Raw genomic sequence first — 21,045 nt, forward strand, 5'->3', positions numbered from 1 at the left:
TGAAGGGTGCCTTCCACAACGGCACCTGCCTGTGACTTAAAGACATCGAGATGGAGAAGCCACCACTTCCCCAGTCGTTTGCTCCAGTGGTCAGTCACTGGCGCTGTTAAATGTTTTGTGCCTTATTTGTCTGGCTTCAGGTTCCAGCCGCTAGGTCTTGCCTGTCTCTGCTGGATTAAACAGCCCACGCCTGCCTGATATTTTCCCTTTGACAGTACTTACCCACTGTATTCTAATCGCTTCTCAGCTGTCTTTTTGGTGAACCACTCAGACTGTGGTTCTACACTGTAAGATCTGAGCCATAGACTCTTTCTGTGATATGTCTGGATAGCCATGGTAATACCTCTCCCTCTCTGCCTTTACCCCAGATGCTAAGGAGGGTTTGTATCTGCTTTTCTTATTGTTCCAGGCACAGGCGCTGTGTGTAACTCACATACGACTAGGTGCCACTGCTCTGAGCTGTGACTTTTGAGGTGGCTGCTGGGGTCTCATTATTTATATCCAACCGAGTGTGAAGGATGGCAGGCTGGATTGGACTAGTTAATAGTTTTTGAGAATGCATTTGGGGACATTTTATTATTTATTTGTATTGCCCTGGTGCCCTTGAATCTGCCAAGGCTTTTGTTTCTCCAAGTTCTCTGCTACTTGGATTGACTGTTCTGCCCAGTGTCTGCTGGGACATGCCTCAGCTTTCTCTGTGGCCATTTTTCTGGCTCTTGTAAGGTTGGGTCATTTTTGTGGAGCTTGTCCAATTTTTGTCCTATCAAGGGCTAGTGCTTGTGGAATATTTACACCAAACCGCGCTGTCTGCAACCATTTGCTTTCACTAGTTAAGAGAACGCTGAAAGCCATGTCTCCTTTATGGGGGCTGGTATTTCCCATCTGACTGGCAGGATGTTCGTGGTTAGGACCTTGGACTAGAACTCAGGGCATGTGGGTTCAGTTCATGTGCACCAGACTCCCTTGGGCAAGTCACTTTAAGCCCGGTGTTCAGTGGTATTTTTGGCACCTAACTCCCACTGAAATCCATGAGAGCTAGGCACCTCGATAGCTATGCGGATCTGGGCCTTACTCTCTCTGGGCCTCGGTTCCCTATCCGTAAATGTTTCCTACTTCACCTGAGGGGAAAATCCACTAGAGGCAGTGCAGGGCTCAGATGCTTGTGATGACAAAGGCCACATAAATAGCCTTCTGGGTGTGCAGTTTCATGGTCTTTCTGAAGTTGAGGCCGTTCTTTGCAAAATGGTTTCTGGCTTCCAGCAGTTTATGGTCTATTTCCACTTCTGCATATTATTGAAAACAATCAGCAGCAACTTGCAGCTCAACCAGTGCTGGACACATTAGCTTCATGCTGCAAATTTTAGCTACATTGTCACTACCTAAAGCGATCAATGAAGAGGGACTTTCAAGGTGAGGTGAGAGGGGTTGGCTGACATGGGTCACTGTTTCCTCTGCAAACTGCTCTCCCAATGCAATGGATGTGGTTAACCTGTTTGTGCAGCCATGCAGAAAATAGCAAGCGGGAGCAGCTCAGCTTCTCTGTCACTCCCACGCTCCCCTCAAAGCCTAAGTGGGACCTGTGAAACGCTGATGTCCAACACCAGTGAGCAAGAAGCAAACACTGAGCAGAGATCCTGGCTCCTTTATAAAGACATGGGGCCAGATCCCGAGCTGGTGTAAATCAGTGTAACGCCACTGGAGACAATACACAGGTTGACCCCAGTTGTGGATCTGATCCCCAGTCTCTCTGCTTTCACTCCATCTGCCCACTTCCCCCAGGATTGTCTTTCTGAACATCTGCTCTCCAAACAGGGGACTTTTCCACCTGGGAAGGAGGTTCTGGATCTCTGCCCCTTTCCTCCTTGGAATTTCCCCAGTCTGTTCCTCCCCCCCCAGATTTCCACTCCTATGTGGTCACTGAAGGTTCAGTGCCAACCACATCAACCACAGCACCAGCACCTTGATTGCTCTCTGACCATGTGGTGGGATGTCAGTGTCGGGTGTGGATGGGCGAGAACAGGGACAATCTTGACATGGGCAGCTCTTCAGTGCAGACTCACATCTTCACCTGCAATCTTCTCTTTGGTGAGCATCACCCCAGCACAGACAGGCAGCATGAGGCCCAGGCATCACTTGGGCCTTTAATGCTGGTCCCTGGCCAGGGGTGAATTTCACTCTGTGTGATAGAGATGCATTATAGGGACACTTATTACCATTAGCTGTACTTGAGGAGATGGGGTTACTATCCCTGGCCATGCAAGATTGCTGTGTTTGGGGCTAGCTCTTTGCACTGCAGTTAGATAGCCTTTCCACCAGCAAACTGCCTCAGTCTTGCTGTCTCAGAGCACTTGCTGGTTAGCGTGTGTCTACACTGCAATCAGACATCCAAGGCTGGCCCATGCCAGCTGACTTGGGCTAAGGAGCTGCTTAATTGCCGTGTAGATATTTGGGCTCAGGCTGGCACCCTGTGAGTGGGAGGGTCCCAGAGCTCAGGCTGCAGCCTGAGTGCAAATGTCTGCACCGCAATTCAACAGCCCCTTAGCCCGAATCAGCCGGCATGGGCCAGCCGCGGGTATCTGATTGCAGCGTAGACACACCCTGGGGGCTAGGGGCTGCTCATGAAGACACAGACATAAATGGTGTTCTTCAGAGGGGGAGGTAGGGTTTTCTGCCCCAGTATAGAGAGAGTTCCAAGCAAAGCAATGGATGGGGTGCGGGACTGGAAGAGGCTGGGGGAGGGGGGGAGGGTATGTGAGGCAGGAGAAGCAAGAGCACATACCTCCACTCCCAGTGACCTGCTTCCCCAATTTATCCCTCAAAGCATGAAGCCCTCACCCATCTCGTGGCGTGTGCCGTCTAATGTCCATCTACTCTTCCAGTGCATGAACTGAAGCCAGGTTCCCTCACCAGCTTTCAAAAGCGCTGCATGCAAACACAAAGGTACCCCAATGCCAAAACCCTCCCATGGGGTTCACCAGCACCTCCCCTCCCTTCTCCAGAGAGGTGCCCCCAGATTTTTGGATATAAAAATCAGGCTACTCTAGCATTGTTAAACTACCTGTTATTTATGCCAAATGTGATGTAGCCAGCTAACTGTCCTTGGAGAATCTATTCTTAAACAGGCTAATTTGATTTATTCTGCATGCTAAATGTGTCTTATCCTCTCTATTCACATACAGCTAATAAAAACAAAGTGCATGCAGAAGTGCTCAGGGCAGTTTTGTGTATGGTTTCATTTAACAATTGTTTCAATTCATTACCTCAGACTTAGCACAGTAATAACACAGCGCAAGGAACTGGGAATAGACCTGTACACACACATTGTTTCTGATGACTTCAGTTTTGTCCTCATGGCTCCACATGCCATCCCATCAAACAGCCGATGAGAGGCGATTAGGTGATGATGCAAACATAGTATTATAGCATCACAGGAAGCAGAAATTGATCACTGAAAGAGGTAGATCTTAGTCAACACACAACTAGTGATAACACAGGGGACCCAAGGAGAAATCATTCACTGCTTTGCATTTTTCATTTTCTTACCAGCTGGAAACGAACACATGCTAGCATTTAATTCTCAGTAGGGCTGGATGAAATTTTTTGTTTAACTTTTTTCAGCTGCAAAATGTAGATTGAGGTTGACTAACCTTTTATGAACTCATGTTTGCTTTGCCAAATTGTTCCAGCTGGAAAGAAAAAACAAAATTCTGAAACTCTGTTTGATACAAGTGACTTCATTTCAAATTTTGCCTCAGTTTTATTTGTTTTAAAAAAAACAAATGAAATGAAGTGGTTTGCTTGGCCTCCTGACTTATTTTTACTTTTTCGGTTGGGTCAGCAAACTGAAAAACTGGTTACTGAGAAGTTGAGCTGTACAAATAGTTCTTAATGGGACACTGGTAATTTGGGCCAGTGGGAGCAATCTGATTGGCTGATAAGGTGTGTGACTATTGGCTAGAATTGCAGCATTGCACTCTGAAAGGCTGACTCTACCTCTCCTTGTGGCACAAACTCATTTGAATTTCTGTGAGCCTGTTTACAAATTGGAGGAGAGTGTGACACGCTGAGCCATATTTTCTCTCTACAGCTCCATGTTCCCCTATCTGCTGCTGAGTCTAGTCCTTCACTCCCTGCTGGGTGATTTGTTTGAGGGCTCAGCCTAGCTGATCTGTTGCCACTCTTGTCTTCTCACAAATACAGAATCGAGTTTCCTCGCAGTTCCCGGCTTTCGCGTTCCCTCCTTGGAAATAGGCACAAGCTCCACTCTGAAAATTGTCACTGGGGCCTCCTGGGACGTGAAACCTGGAAAACAGAATGGAGGGGTTCAGTACAGGCTCTGATGGTGGCAGTGGACCCAGAGGCTGACACAGGGCGGCAGAACATGAGCCTAGAAGGGAATAGGGTGACCAGACAGCAAATGTGAAAAATCGGGACAGAGGGTGGGGGGTAATAGGAGCCTATATAAGAAAAAGACCCCAAAATCGGGACTGTCCCTATAAAATTGGGACATCTGGTCACCCTAGAAGGGAACTAAGTCGTCTTTTCTAGGGGGAGGCCTGTAGGCAGACTACAAATAATGCTGAATCGGCACATTTACCCCCGCTGATCGTGGTAGTTAAATGGCATTATTATAATTATAGTGCAGCCGCAGAATAACACCCACCACCATCGACCCCCCAACTGCCTTCAGGCCCCTAAGAACTTCCTGTTACCCCGTCCCAGGGAATGGGGATCAGGGCACTTTTATCTCCCCAGGCCTGCTTAGCCCCATTCATCCTGAACCATCCAAAGGTGCCTTGTAGAGGGTGAGCCAATGGCTTGGCTTGTTCCTGGGTTTCTGTCCATGGAAGCTGATGCAGCCCTTACCAGAGGGCCCCTAGTGGCAGAGAATCAGCCCAGAAGTTAGACACCTGCAGTTGAGCTGGGGTCGTGGGGCTGTTTAATTGAGGTATAGACAGCTGGGCTCAAGCTGCAGCCTGAGCTCTGGGACCCTCCTAGACCCTGGACTCCAGCCTGAGCCGGAACAGCTACCCCAAAATTAAACAGCCCCTGAGCCCCAGTCAGCTGGCCCGGGCCAGCCACTGGTGTCTCATTGCAGTGCAGACCTACCCTCAGAGCACTACGGTGATGTAAATACACTTGCAAGCTCCCCACACCTGGGGGGCTGCACTCGGGCAATGGTGCTCTCACGGTGGGGAGGGGTGGTGGGAAATGGGCTGATGGACGCGCCGGAGGCTCACAGTTCCATGGCAGAGCCCACATAGGTGTTAGTGCTACACATTGGCTCATCACAGAGGACGTCGTAGTGCCAGAGACTTACAGGCCAGAGGACAGAGCCGTGCCATCCATCCAGCCCCATTTCTTGGTGCTGGGGTCGTACGATAATCCAATCCAGAAAGGGAAATAATAGGGAAGGCCTTGGCGATCTTCAACATATTGATAGGAGGCTTTTTTTATGAAATCCTGCACGAGAATAAAGAAAGACCCTAAATGCCCTCCGGTGTGAATGACTAGATCAGCAGAGTATCCCCGATTCCCAGCACACTATACTAGTCTAGAGATGAGCGCAATAACTTGAGGTTGACTCGTGCTCCCAGTATATTAACCTGCCCTATCAGCTGCCCAGAACTTCCTCAAATAAACCCGGTGGGGGCTGGAGTTAGCCAGGCTGAATTTCAGCCCAGAGCTGCCTTTTTTTAAATTTAATTTCAGCAAAATCCATGTAGCCATTTCCATGTTAAACAAGGTTGAAAAATGTATCTATTTCCTAATGGGGACTTTTGCCCACATGAATTCAAAGGTGCTTGAATAGATTTTATTCATACATGGCTCATTTCATAGATCTGTGCGATCACAGAAGATCTAAACAAAAGGCCTTGTTTGAAGAAAATAGCTACAGTCGATTTTGATTTAAAGGGCTCTGATTCTTGTTCCAACTAAGGTATTTTATACCATTTCATCAATTAAAGAGGCCTTAAAATGGGCATAAATTACATATACATGCACTTTAACATCCCTTTATGCTGCTAGAGCAGAGTAAAAATACCTTAGTGTAAATGAGAATCAGACTCGTCAATGTACCAACTTTTCTTGGACATATGCAGCAGGTTTAGATTTTTTCCTGCATTTCTCAATCTAAGCCCTAGAATGATGGCTGGGTAGTTGAAGGTGACTGTATCGTTCAGCAGCCAAAGGCAGCTGCAGAGCCTTGAAATTGTGGCACGAAGCTGGAAACTCAATATAATCCAATAACTTTAATGCAAAATCCAGGTTGGGGATTCAAATGCTCAGTCGCTAAATGCCCCCAAACAACCTTAACTCTGCCCCTTTCGTGCCACTATTTATGCCTTAACATAAGATGTCTATCATTGTGAACTATTTCCCAATTAACACAGTAGACAATACGAACGCGGGGGTAGAGTGTGACATTACAACCTGCCCAGTGTAAGGTAAGGGGCAACACATTGTGCTACCCCTTCAACAGCCTGGGAACGAGACCGTGACTTGGGGAATCAGAGTCTTCTTCCTGCTCCCTCCACTGCTGTAAGGAGGGAGTAAACTGCCAGATGGTCAGTCGCAGCTGTACCAGCTAGTACATTGCGAGGATCCACCCCCGTCCCTCCCACCCCCTGGCGGAAGTAGCCACTCTCTGGGTTCTGCTTCTGCCTTCCTGTTAGGTGGGTAGCAGGCACTGTAATGTAAGTGCCATGGGGCTAGCTGGGCCACAAGGTAGTCCACAATCCTCCTTTCATTTACCCAGGTTTATAGCAATATAATGATATTTCTCCTGATTTATTCATGGAGGATCAAGGCCCTAATTCTGATCCATTTGTTTCCACCAGTGGTTGAAAAGAGACTCATTTTTACCAGCTCTTCCTTGCCATCAATCTTGAGAAACCTGGACTCTTGAGAGGAGCAAAAGGAGCTACATCTTTGCCAAGAGAAGTTTTCATCGGAAAAGAGGTAAGAGGCTTGTCCCTGATGTATCCACCTCTCTGGACAAGGGCTGCTTTTATGTCCTCAAAAAACCAAACACATGACATTACTCTCTTGCATCTCTACATAAACGGTGCAACCTATTGTGGCTGGGAATCTGGAGACCCGCCACCTGCCAAATCATCAGCTTGCCAAATCAGCAGAGCGGAGTTATATCCTCCTTTATCATTTACCTACACTTGTTCTTTGCTTCAATTATTATGGGATTTACAATCAAATTGCTGTTGAATGGTTGGCAGGTAAATTGCAAATTCAACCGATCTACAGCTATAAAGCTTTCCTAAGGAGACATCAGGTTCTAGTACACAATTTACCTCGCTCCTGTGTCAGATGCTGCAGATTCTCTGAGGCGTTTGCCTTCTGGGCTTGGCAAATGTTCAACTGCTGGGTAAGGTTTTCCAGCTGCTGGATTAAATTTTCCTGTTGTCTGCTCAATAAAATGACTGAAAAGGACAGAACAAATTTATTTTAAAATAACAGTGGCTTCACACAGCAATGGTCCATTGAGTATGGCAATACCAAGAGTGATGCACTTAATATTCAAGATTCCTTTCAGAGCTTGAAACGATGTCAAAAAATGCACTCTCTCTAGAGTTTGTTCTGGTGTGTGGGGACACATGACTGATTGATTTAGAACCTGATCCAGAAAATACTGGTGCATGTGTTTAATTTTACATGAATAGTCTTTTAAATAATGCCTAGTCTGTGAAATGAAGAGCCGTTCAAATGCTATTTTAATGGGAGCTAGTAGCTGCTAAGCTCTTTAGAAAACCAGGCCCCAAAATGACAATTCAGTTGTTACAAATCAATGCAACAAACATTACTGCATGCCGACCCAAAAGAGTGATACATTTAACACCGCTGATTTGATCTGATTTTGGTTTTTGGTGTCTTCAAAGTATTTTTAAAAACTGTCAACTTTGCAAAACAAAGCGTATCCATCCCAGATGAGGAGGATTTTCATTTCATTAATTAAACAAGAATAGGAACCTAACTAGTTTTAAGATGGAACTTGATTAGTTGATGAATGCAATCATATGATGGGGTTGCCTGTGATAGCAGGGAACTGAATTTGATGGTCCCGGTGCTATGTCCCTGTGTAATAGTGTGCACTTAGAGAGAGCATAGAGAGGGGATTTCAAAGCATTCTGCCTAACTGCTGAGCTTCAGTTCATTTGCAAATTTGACACCATCAGTTTAGGATTAAACAAAGACTGTGAATGGCTTGCCAACTACAGAACCAGTTTCTCCTCCCTTGGTTTTCACACCTCAGCTGCTAGAACAGGGCCTCATCCTCCCTGATTGATCTAACCTCGTTATCTCTAGCTTGCTTCTTGCTTGCTTATATTTACCTGCCCCTGGAAATTTCCACTCTTGCATCCGACGAAGTGGGTATTCACCCACGAAAGCTATAAGGTGCCACAGGATTCTTTGCTGCCTAATATTAATTAATTTATGCTCTCCAACATCCCTGTGAAGAACGGACCTGATCCCACAGCCCTTTCTCATTATTTATATGTTTTAAACTGGGCCTGTTCCTCATTCTAAGTCAGGTACAATATACAGATATTTATACAATCTACAGAATAAACCATCCCTGCATTACTAGCTAGTCCTCACCCAGCTCATCTATCCTCACCTCTGCCCCTCCCTCCCTTCTTAACCCACCCTCTCCCCTTCTCAAAATCCTGCAAGAGCCAATGGCATTTCCAGCACACCCCCAAAAGACAAGAGACTCCACTTCTGTCAGACCAAGGAGGGAAGCAAGTTCCCCAGGCTAGGGCCCCTCCCTGAAGCTGCCCTGCCTCCAGCTCCCTCCTAGTTAAATGAGCTTGAGCAGCTCAGCTGAGTTCAACCATCCGGGTCAGACAGGAAGAGAGAGGTAGCAACTCAGATACGCAGGGACCAAAACAGAACCTCAGCCATTGACGCTGGCTGAATGCCATTGACTTCATTGGTGCTGTGTCCATTTACACCAGCCGAGGAGCTGGCCATAAGCGTGTTATAGCTCCAAACCTTGAGCTGCATCTGGAAACAAGTTGGAACCAGGGCAGGCATAACGTGCTTCCTGCCAGGTGAGAAAAGCAGATGTTCTGCAGGCATAAATGTTTCTGCACAGGCTTTAGGTGTAGCTCCATGCACAGCACAACAGCCACCCAGTCTTCAACTGGCCAAGGCACAGGTAACTGGAGCGAGGTCCATTTTTAAAAGAAATAGTCACCACTTTCATCCTATGCACCTGTGGGAAACACCCCTCCAGGCCAGCGCTGTTACCTGACCTGCCAGACACAGCCAGGGATCCAGTGAAAATCCTAGGCTAGGCACCTGTGTGGTGAACAGCAAGTTTGATCTCCAATCCAAGGAGCCAAAGTTATCGCCAACATTTCATCTTGTTGCTTCCTCCAGCCTTTCAGCATTGCCCTGATATTAGTCTCAGCCTCTGTGCAATTGAGAGGTGCAGCAGGCGAAGACAGAGAATCACAGAAGATTAGGGTTGGAAGAGACCTCAGGAAGTCATCTAGTCCAGCCCCCTGCTCAAAGCAGGACCAACCCCAACTAAATCATCCCAGCCAGGGCTTTGTCAAGCCTGACCTTAAAACTCTCTAAGGATGGAGATTCCACCACCTCCCTAGGTAACCCCTTCCAGTGCTTCATCACCCTCCTAGTGAAATAGATTTTCCTAATATCCAACCTAAACCTCCCCCACTGCAAGTTGAGACCATTGCTCCTTGTTCTGTCATCTGGTACCAATGAGAACAGTCTAGATCCATCCTCTTTGGAACCACCCTTCAGGTAGTTGAAGGCTGCTATCAAATCCCTCCTCACTACCTGAGTTAGCTTTGATCTAGCTAGCTAGATAAGAACAGCAGTGAAGCCATGGCAGCCTGGGTGCTGGCTGCATGCATATGTACCTAGGATCCCAGGGAGGAAGGGCTGGCCTGTGCCACCACCTGAGCTGCCGCAGCTTCACTGCTATTGTTACTTGAGCTAGCTTTGTTCTGCGCTCAGGTACGTCAACAGGTGCTGCAATCACACCACCCGATGACAATGTAGATGTACCCTAAGTCTCAGCCAAGCCCCCCTGTCAATTGTCACTGCATCACGCCAGCCGAACCAGAGGAGACTGGAGCATTTCTTTAATTTACTCTTCATGATTTCCAAATGCATCCAAGCAAATAGCTGGATTCCAAGAAGGAAAAAAGCTCTTCCAATCAAGCCAATAAACGTACTGAAAAAGAGCCTGGGGGAACAAGACGGCCAAACGACCTTGGCTGGATAATAAATGAATACAGCAAGACGTTAAAATGCCCGTCTCAATAACAAATTAAAAAGACGGTATAAGGCAATCGCTATAGAGTAACAGAAAAGAGACCCCTGGTGCTAGTTTGTAAATTAACAGGGCTTGTGAAAAGTGCTACGTACAGGAACATTAAGAAACAAGTGAGATGGGATCACAGGGATCGCCAGACTGGCTCAGATCCAGGATCCCTCTAATCTAATCCAGTATCTGGCCTTCCAGCGTGGCTGGACCCAGATGCTTCAGAGAAAGGTGCAAGAAACTGCAGCAGACAGTTATGGCATTTCTTCCTAACCCCCCGTGGCAGGGCGCTGCTAGGGAAACCTCAGCCAGCTCCTGCCACCCCAGCCTCGGTTTGCCTAATCACTGACTGCACCTGCCAGGCAGGAGCTATAAGGCTGGGAGGAAGTGAGTGGAAAGCGGGGGGCGGAGACCAGGAGGGAAGGGAGGCTCAGGGAGAGGTAGGAGTCTGCTATTCTGTTGTTGACCAGGCCACTGTAAATAGCCTGTATATAGTAGGAAACTGGTGGTGAGAAACGGACTCAAATAAAGAGCATGGATGTTGCACCGCTTGGAGCGTCCCTGAGTCTGTGAGGAGCGGGGCCGAGGGGCTGAATACGACAGGGCGCGACGTGATCCCGTTACACCCCCACTAGCCAGAGGTTAGTTGATGCCCTGAAGCGTGTGGGTTTATATCCCTTACAAAACTCTTGGCTTTTTAAAATAATCCTCTTTTTTTGTAATGAAATAGATCATTCAACTACAGTGCTTGATTCAGCGTTACCTTCGAGGAAAGGAAGATCTTGGCTTTCCCATAATATTAGTAATAAAGAATAATGTTTACCATCCTCGCTAAGCCAAACGCTTAGAAGTGAACAAGGCCCACGCTTTAAAAGCAAGATAAAAATGTCAGCTCTACAAAGGAACAGCAATGTCTTTCTCTGAGCTTGTGTGTTCTTAGAAACACCTGGGAATACCTGGAATATTTTAAAAACAAATTTCTTCACATGTTTCTCATTAGTCTTTCACGACTGGTTGGTGATACCAAAAGCAACAATCAACATACATGGAAAGGTCTTGCTGAGGATAATGAGGAAAAACTCTGATTAGGGACTGCAGGAATTTTAAAGGGAAGATTAAAATGTCCGTTAGAGTTTCATATCTTATTAGAAAATGGTTCCCCACCTGCATAATCCTCAGGGAAACCAAGCATCCATCCATTTTTGAACTTGGTAGTATTTCCCATTATTTCTATTTCTTGGGAAACACCATATTCTCTTGAATAAGCACCAGACAAGACTCTCAGCACTCGCCTCCTTTATCTCTAAATCAGCTGAGTTTACCTGAGTTTCGTTAAAATTATGCTCTGCTAAATCAGCTGTTTTCTCTAAATCAGACTTTTTTTTATCCAAAGACACAAATTAATCTCCTCCCAGGAGAATAGAAAACAGACCTGAAAGCCCTTGAACGACACCTAGTGAGTATTAACTATTATATTAGATATTTGTAGAAGAAACTGAAGACGAGGCAGTTGATACCTTGCCTGGTAGGATAACACCCTCCCAAGCAGAGCAATGTGACAGGGACTGAAAGGAGAAAGGAAGCATCCCGTCCATATTTTCAGCTCCATTCAATGCTTCCGCTGATATAAACTAATCTAAGATTACCTCCCTCTTAAAACTGGGTTCATTATTCCAGAGACTTCCATTCGAGCCAATGGGACTTCTCTCCTGAGTAACGACTGCAGGATCAGGTCCTATGTACGTAGCATATTATCTGTTTTACAGATGAGCAATTTGAAATACAGTGAGATTAAGGACCTGCCCAAGTTATGAAACATGTCAGTGGCATAGCCAAGAATAAAGCCAACGGTTTCTGACTAAAGGCCCAGGTGATTTTTCCCGCCAGAACTTACGCTTGGCACCAAAGATTCTCGCTGCTATCAGCAAAATCAGGCACAGTGAGAGGACGCCGAGCACGACTGCCATTGGTGACCAGGGAGATGATGGAGTGGGAGAATCTAGCACAGAGAGAAAGTGACATGAACACAAGATGAGCAGAGAGAGGGCTGAGAAACGAAGGTCACATTGGAGTTTATTTGGGCGGCACCAAACTCTAAAAGACCGAGACCAACCAGCCAGTTGAAAAAAAAAATGCTCCAACTTAACTTCCGTTGACTGGAAGTTGGATGGGCCTGATCCTCAGCTGGTGAAAATGGAGTGCAAACGGGTGGTGGTTGCACCACCATTTACTTCAATGGAGCTCTGCCTGTTTGCACGAGCTAGGTTTCTAGTCACATTTCTCCATAGTCCCATATTTGTTACATGGTGTACCTTTGCTTCCAGAGCTCTCAGGCTTTGGTGTCTGATGTTCTGATTTCAGGTCCTCCTGTTCACCCATTTCTGGTGGGGCAATAGGAATAGACATTTTAGACTTGCCTCCAGAGGTTGGATGAGAGTGGATGAAATGCACGTGGGTCTATAAAATAGATCATAAAGGCAGGTGCAGAAGCTTTCAGTGAAAAGATTTAAATAATACAATAATTTGTAGTATCTGGGTAAACTGAGATGAACAAAAATCATGGAATAGACCTACGAGCATGAAAAATGGCCACACCGGGTCAGAACAATGGTCCACCTAGCCCAGTATCCTGTCTTCCAACAGTGGCTGGTGCCAGATGTTTCAGAGAAAATTAACATAACAGGGCAATTATTGACATCCCTGCTGTCCAGCCCCAGCTTCTGGCAGTCAGAGGTTTAGGGACACCCAGAGAGAGGGAGGCAACCTGACCATCTTGGCTAATAGCCACCGATGGACATATTCTTCATGAACTTCTCTAATACTACTTTGAACCCAGTTATTCTTTTGGCCTTCACAACATCCCTTACAGGTTGACTGTGCATTGTGTGAAGAAATACTTCCTTTTCTTTGATTTCAACCTGCTCCCCATTAAGGCTCACCCGATGAAATTAAGTCTCATGTTATGTGAAAAGGTAAATAACACTTCCCGAGTCACTTTCTCCACATCATTCATGATTTTATAGACCTCTAGCATATCCCCCCATAGTCATCTCTTTTCTGAACAGCCCCACAGTCTTTTTAATTTCTCTGCATATGAAAGCTGTTTCATACCCGTGATCATATTTGTTGCCCTTTTCTGTACCTTTTCTATTCTAATATGCCTTTTTCGAGATGGGGGGACCAGAACTGCATGCAGTATTCAAGCTGTGGGTGTACTATGATTTATATGTAGGCATTATAATATTTTCTGTCATATTACAGGTCCCTTTCCTAATGTTCCTAACATTCTGTTAGCCTTTTTGACTGCCGCTGCACACTGAGCAAATGGTTTCAGAAAATTATCTATGATGATGCCAAGATCTCTTTCTTCAGTGGTAACAACTAAATTAGACCCCGTCAATTTGTATGTATAGTGAGGTCATTAATCGGAAAGATATTCTGATTTCCACTACCCTTTCCCCGCTCTCATTGTGTGTGCGTATTCTGTGTCTTTTGGGCTTAAAGTTTTAGTCCGTAAAGTGCTCTCCATAATCAAGGAAAGATAGGGAATATTGCTTCCAGCCGCCAATGCCTTCTGTCCACCCTACAACAAAAACCAAACTTGCCCATGCCTGGTTCAACGATAAAGGGCGATACCAACCTCCTTCCCAGAAGTAAAAATCTTCCTGCTACCCCATGACAAGTCTTCCCTCATCTCCAAAATCCTACCAAAATTCTCTGGGTTTTCTTACTTGAAATATTCAGTCACCTGACATACAATAGGTAAGTCCCAGCTACAGCAAACACCCATTATCAAACTACAATCCATGACAGCACCTGGGAGGGATACCTGAGTGTGTGTCCGGAGGTCTGTGAGCTGAGGACGGTGTTCTGGAATAGAGCTCTGAGTAATGTTTCAACCCCGCTGCTGTTTATGAACCCCAATGGGTGCGGCAGGGGGCGGAGCAAGGCTCTGATCCTCCTCCCACATCTGCTTTACACGGGATTAACTCCCTTGGCTTACTCCTGATTTACCCTGATGTAAATGAGGTCAGAATCAGACTCTAGCAATGTGTGTCTTCCAGTCGGACTGTCTGGATCTCAGGGGCCCAGCAGAGAGAGGAAGGATGATTTGCGTATTGCTGTTCCAGCAGAAACCGCACAGGAAGAGCTTTCTCGCTGCTAATTTGAGATGTGAAACTCCTACACACGACATTTACCTTGACGAGCTCGAGAAAGCAACGCCAAGGAGGAGGCCTGAAGAGAGAACTCCAAAGACCAGCGGAGGCTCTTAAAGTGCTGAAGTTATTAAACCAGAGCGTATAGGAAATAGATGCTCAGCAGTTGACAAGGCTTGTTGGAAAAATACAGGCCAACCATTGCAAAGCAGGGTGGCTAAAGACAGGCTCCTGGGGCCTGTTCCAAATGTCTCTGAAGTCAGTGGAACGACTGCCATCAACCTCAGTGGCCTTTGGATCAAGCCCTTCAAGCCATATTGCAGGATCTAGTCTGCGATGTTCAATGGAGCCTAGGGGAGTTAGATGCTAAACTTCCCCTGACTTTCAATGGAATTGGGTCAAGTATCAGAGGGGGAGCCGTGTTAGTCTGGATCTGTAAAAGCAGCAAAGAATCCTGTGGCACCTTATAGACTAACAGACGTTTTGGAGCATGAGCTTTCGTGGGTGAATGCCCACTTCGTCGGATGCATGACGACGAATCCATGAAGTGGGCATTCACCCACGAAAGCTCATGCTCCAAAACATCTGTTAGTCTATAAGGTGCCACAGGATTCTTTGCTGCTTTTAATGGGATTGGAGTGTCTTAATCCCTGAGGCCCCTTTGAAAATTCCAGACCTAACCGGTGACTTGATTTCTAGAAATTCTCAGCACCAGCTGCTCCCCCTGCAGTCCGTGCAAGTTTTGGTGCTCAGCACCCATGTAAACCAGGCCACTGTTATTGAGGTGCCCGTATTGAGGACACCCGTATTTCAGAAATCCCTGCTCTAGAGCATTGTCTTTGTGCTCTCAGGCCCTCTTCTTTCCCTTAGGGGGGACTCCACCTGGAATGGGACTCCCAGCACGCTGCCCGCTCTGCCTGGGCTGGAAGGAGATTGGGGAACGTTTTGTCCTCCCATCCTTGACATTTTCTTTTTTTGCTTCTGTGCCACGCTCAGCCTTGCAAGGCCTAACTGATTTAGGAGCCTACATCTCATTTTCAGAAGTGAGTATAGCAATGCCTGAATACCTTTAAAAATCTAGGCCTCAGTGAGCGGGCAATGCAGTCTCAGAATGAAGGGTGGAAACTGAGAAGAGAAACAGCATCTGACTTGGACCAAGGTTCTTCATCAGCACATCCAGGGATCTTCACCCCAATATGTCCCACCCAGCACGCAGCAGCAATTCGCCCCGGCTGATTGCAAGGAATTGCATAACAAGGATATTTTTATGTGCCCCAACTCCAGGGATTATGGTAATTGCGGACAGCTCTGCAAAGTGCAATTACCCAGCATCCTAGGGAATGCCAGGCACCACAAAGGCCAGGTACCATTTCTGGAAAGTGCAGATCCATGATACATAACCAGCAACACCCATTTTAAAAATATATTCCCCAAATAAGTTACAGTAGTTGATCTCTTCAGAATATTAACTCCCCACCCCCATCCTGATGAACTCTACAAACACACACATATGCGCGCGCGCGCGCACATACACACACACTTCTGAAACCTTTTCAACAATTGCTCATGGTGGTGGACTCAAGGATGTTTGGTGTGAGATTTATTTTAATAGCAATTATTTAACTCATGTTTCAGATCTATGATGCGGAGTCTGCCTAGGGACATGGTGGCACTTGAAAATCTTGAAATTAGACAGGATCAGACACTACAATATGTACATCTTCTTGCAAAGGCAGAATCAAGTTTCTCCACAGTCTCCATCTTCGATGTTCCCACGTTGGATCCGCCCAGTAATGGGCCATTAAAGATCCATTTCAACGTTGGTAGCAGAGGATGGTTACCGTGCTAGTGGGGAAAGTCAGAGGTTTCTGAACTGGTAAGCCAAGATAAAAGAAACAATATATTGTGTTAAAGCATTGTGTGGTGCTGGGAACTGGGGGAAAATAGCTTGGAACCAGAATATTCTGGTAAGCCAAGTGCAAATATTGTTTTGAGACAGTGTATGGTGCCGGGGAACCGGGGATTAAATACAACTTGGAACCAGTATATTGAGAGAGGAGAAACACACAAGTACGCAGGGTTGTTTCAGTGTTATCTTAAAACCAATGATGTTCGGCAAGCGCAAGCAAGGTGGGTTTACCTTGGAGGACAAGGGGGATGCCCCGAAGCCTGCGGGTATGGTGAATCAGTGCTTACTAAGACAGGCATGTGAATGCTTGGGGTCTAATTCATGTCTGGCTAATGGAGTCCCCACACTGCATGAGAAAGGTTTGGACAACTTGTTCTTGGGGTATCAGAAGGGTTACGCTCCTAAGAAAGCCCAAACATCAGCTGTGCTCTGGATCATGCTGTAAATATGCTTGTAAAGGAGCAAGATGTTTTGGAACATAAGCGAGAAAGTTGAGAACAGGAATTGGAAAAATTAAAATTGCAAAATGAAAACCTGAAACAGGACCTGCAAACTGCTGTGGCACAGAACGTAACTGAGGCGCAGCAGATAACAGCTTTAATCCATACATGTCAGGGCTTAGAGGAAATAATAAATGTACAGGTGGAAGAGGAATCGGAGCCCCTTCCAGGGCCTCCGGTAACCCAGACAGCAGTGGTAGTGCAAATACCTCAGCCTCCACAGCAAATACAAGAGGAAGTAATTCATCCTCTGGCTGAAACTGAAAAACAGACACTGGCTAAACAACTGTGTTCTTTGACTGAGAAAACATGTTTGTCTTGGCTGTTGGGATACCTGGTTAGAAAACATCTAGATCTTAGAGATTTAAGAGAATTGATAATAACTTGTGCTGGCCCTAAGGAATGAACAACATTGTTGGCAGAAATTGAGGCAGAGCTAAGCAAAGATAACAGAGACGGTGCTATCTGGAAGGTAGCCCGATATTTTCTGACTCTCTCTGAATTAAGGAGATTGGTTTTGTTGATGTATCAGGAGGAAGGGGGAGTCTGTTATGGCTTATTGTACTAGATTGTAGTTCTACTCTCTGGCTGGAACTGAGGAGAAGCAGGTGACAGATTTAATATCTTGGACAGATTTAGATCAAGCAGAAAGGGTAGTAAGTGGAACAAGTAGTTCTCCTCGCTACGGTAATCAGGCAGGCTATAATGGCTCCAATCACACTGACATGGGACGTGCCAGTTGCAATGCAATAGGACAAGGCAGAGAATGCTCTGGTAGGAGACACACAGTGTCTAGTTAGGGATCATTGTGAGCACAGTTATGGGCAAGACTTCAGAAAAGAGGGGCAGATATGGCTCATTTGGGTAGGCAACCTGTAGAGATGGTGTTAGCTGCTTTAAGTGATTTGATGGCAAGGGCTAGATCACAGTCAACGCTCCAACCAGGAGCTAAGGCTGTTGAGACCGTGGAAACAGGTACAGGAAACCCTTACGGTTTGTTATTCCAGGAATTGGCTCAGATGGATGTGGTGACTCCCCATCCAGGTGGCTCCATATTTCAGTAAAAATGCCGTAGCAACCCCTACCCCCAAGATTGGATATTAGTGGCCAAATTACAGCCCCACGTAACTAATAGACCCTACGTGGAGATGGGGACAGAAGGAAACATATAATGGCTGCTAGCATTAATTGACACAGGAGCAGAGGCAACTTCAATTAAGTCAGTGCAGGAGGATGTCTTCATTATTCCGGAAGCATGAGACAGAGCGTTCCATTCAAGTCAGTAGGTTTCTCACATGAGTAAGGACTGCAGGATCAGATCCTATGTACGTAGCAAATTATTATTCATTTTACAGATGAGCAATTTGAGATATGGCCCGAGTTATGCAGCACGTCAGTGGCATAGTCAAGGATAAAGCCAACAGTTTCTGACTGAAGCCCCTAGTGATTTTTCCAACCAGTGCTTATGCTTGGCACCAAGGATTCTCGCTGTTGTCAGCAAAAGCAGGCACAATGAAAGGACGCCAGGCACAACTGCCATTGGCAACCAGGAGGACGATGGAGTGGAGAATCTAGCACAGAGAGTGACATGAACGCAAAAAAGATGAGCAGAGAGAGGCCTGAGAAACGAAGGTCACATTGGAGTTTATTTGAGTGGCACCAAACTCTAAAAGACTGAGACCAACCAGCCAGTTGGAAAAAAACATGCTCAAACTTAACTTCCGTTGACTGGAAGCTCAATGGGCCTGATCCTCAGCTGGTGAAAGTGGAGTGCAACCTGGTGGTGGTTGCAGCGCCATTTACTGCATTGGAGCGTGGCCTATTGGCATGAGCTGGGTCATAGCTATATTTCTCCATAGTCCCGTATTGGTTACATAGAGTACCTTCGCTTCCAGCATTCTCAGGCTTTTGTCTCTGATGTTCAGAAGAAGATTGAAATCTCAGGTCCTCCTGCTCACTCATTTCTGGTGGGGCAATAGGGATAGACGTTTTAGACTCGCCTTCAGTGGCTGGATGAGAGTGGATGAAATGCAGGCGGGTATATAAAATAGATCATAAAGGCAGGTGCAGAAGCTTTCGGTGAAAGGATTTAAACAATACAATGATTTGTAGTATCTGGGTATACTGAGATGAACAAAAATCCTGGAATAGACATACAAACATAAAAAATGGCCACACAAGTCCAGTATCCTGTCTTCCGACAGTGGCCAGTGCCAGATGCTTCAGAGGGAATGAACAGAACAGGGCAATTATTGACATCCCTGCTGTCCAGCCCCAGCTTCTGGCAGTCAGAGGTTTAGGGACACCCAGAGATAGAGATGCAACCCTGACCATCTTGGCTAATAGACACTGATAGAGAAATTCATGAAGGATATGTCCAATACTTCTTTGAACCCAGTTATTCTTTTGGCCTTCACAACATCCCTGGCAACGAGTTCCACAGGTTGACTGCATTGTGTGAAGAAATACTTCCTCCTGTTTGCTTTAAACCTGCTGCCCATTAATTTCATCGAGTGACCCTGGGGTCTTCTGTTATGTGAAAAGGTAAATAACACTTCCTTAGTCACTCTCCCCACATCATTCATGATTTTATAGACCTCCAGCGTATCCCCCTTTAGTCATCTCTTTTCTGAACAGCCCCACAGTCTTTTTAAATTCTCCGCATATGAAAGCTGTTTCATACCTGTGATCATATTTGTTGCCCTTTTCGGCACCTTTTCCTATTCTAATATGCCTTTTTCGAGATGGAGCGACTAGAACTGCACTCAGTATTCAAGCTGTGGGTACACTATGGATTTATATAGAGACATTATGATATTTTCTGTCATATTATCGATCCCTTTCCTAATGGTTCCTAACATTCTGTTTGCTTTTTTGACTGCCACTGAACATTGAGCAGATGGTTTCGATGACGCCAAGATCTCTTTCTTGAGTGGTAACAACTAAATTAGACCCCATCATTTTGTATGTATAGTGAAGTCATTAATTGGAAAGATTTTCTGATTTCCACTACGCTTTCCCTGCTCTCGTTGTGTGTGCATATTCTGCGTCTTTAAGCCCAAAGTTTTAGTCTGTAAAGTGCTCTCCATACTCAAGGAAAGTTAGGGAATATTGCTTCCAGCCGCCAATGCCTTCTGTCCACCCTACAACAAAAGCCAAACCTGCCCATGCATGGTTCAATGATAACGAGCCAAGCAAACCTCTTTCCCAGAAGTAAAAATCTTCCTGCTAGCCCATAAGTCTTACCCTCATCTCCAAAATCCTACCAAAATTCTCTGGGTTTTCTTATTGAAATATTCAGTCACCTGACATACAATAGGTAAGTCCCAGCTACAGCAAATGCCCATTATCAAACTACAGTCCATGACAGTACCTGGGAGGGATACCTGAGTGTCCCTCTGGAGGTCTGTGAGCTGAGGACAGTGTTCTGGAATAGAGCTCTGAGTGCTGTATCAGCCCCGCTGCGGTTTATGAACCCTGATGGGCGTGGCAGGGGGCGGAGCAAGGCTCTGATCCTCCTCCCACATCTGCTTTACACAGGATTAACTCCCTTGGCTTACTCCTGATTTACCCTGGTGTAAGTGAGGTCAGAATCAGACTCTAGCAACGTGTGTCTTCCAGTCGGACTGTCTGGACCTCAGAGGCCCAGCAGAGAGAGGAAGGATGATTTGCTTGTTACTGTTCCAGCAGAAACCGCACAGGAAGAGCTCTCTCGCTGCTAATTTGAGATGTGAAACTCCTACACACGAAGTTTACCTTGATGAGCTAAAGAAAGCAACACCGAGAAGGAGGCCTGAGGGGATAAAAAATAATAATAATAATAATTGGAGATATACCAATCTCCTAGAACTGGAAGGGACCTTGAAAGGTCATCTAGTCCAGCCCCTGCCTTCACTAGCAGGACCAATTTTTTCCCCCAGATCCCTAAGTGGCCTCCTCAAGGATTGAGCTCACAACCCTGGGTTTAGCAGGCCAATGCTCAAACCACTGAGCTATCCCTCCCCGATTCACAGACCAGTGGAGCATCTTCTAGTCCTGAAGTTATTAAACCAGAGCGTATTGGAAATAGATGCTCAGCTGTTGACAAGGCTTGTTGGAAAAATACAGGCCAACAGTTGCAAAGCAGGGTGGCTAAAGACAGGCTCCTGGGGCCTGCTCCAAACC

General features: G+C 46.1%; 1 protein-coding gene across 1 annotated transcript; it reads right to left on the minus strand.

Moving 5' to 3' along the window:
• Nucleotides 1–3,911: 3,911 nt before the first annotated feature.
• LOC123366706 (oxidized low-density lipoprotein receptor 1-like) lies at nt 3,912–12,694 on the minus strand. The gene is made up of 4 exons (XM_045010349.1): nt 12,628–12,694; nt 6,868–7,019; nt 5,321–5,463; nt 3,912–4,302 (listed from the first exon to the last, which is right to left on the minus strand). The coding sequence occupies exons 1-4, from the start codon at nt 12,692–12,694 to the stop codon at nt 4,155–4,157; spliced, it is 510 nt and encodes a 169-aa protein (XP_044866284.1). The 3' UTR covers nt 3,912–4,154.
• Between the last annotated feature and the right edge of the window lie 8,351 nt (nt 12,695–21,045).

This window comes from Mauremys mutica, chromosome 3, assembly GCF_020497125.1.
Source record: "Mauremys mutica isolate MM-2020 ecotype Southern chromosome 3, ASM2049712v1, whole genome shotgun sequence".
In the NCBI taxonomy this organism is placed as follows: domain Eukaryota; kingdom Metazoa; phylum Chordata; order Testudines; family Geoemydidae; genus Mauremys; species Mauremys mutica.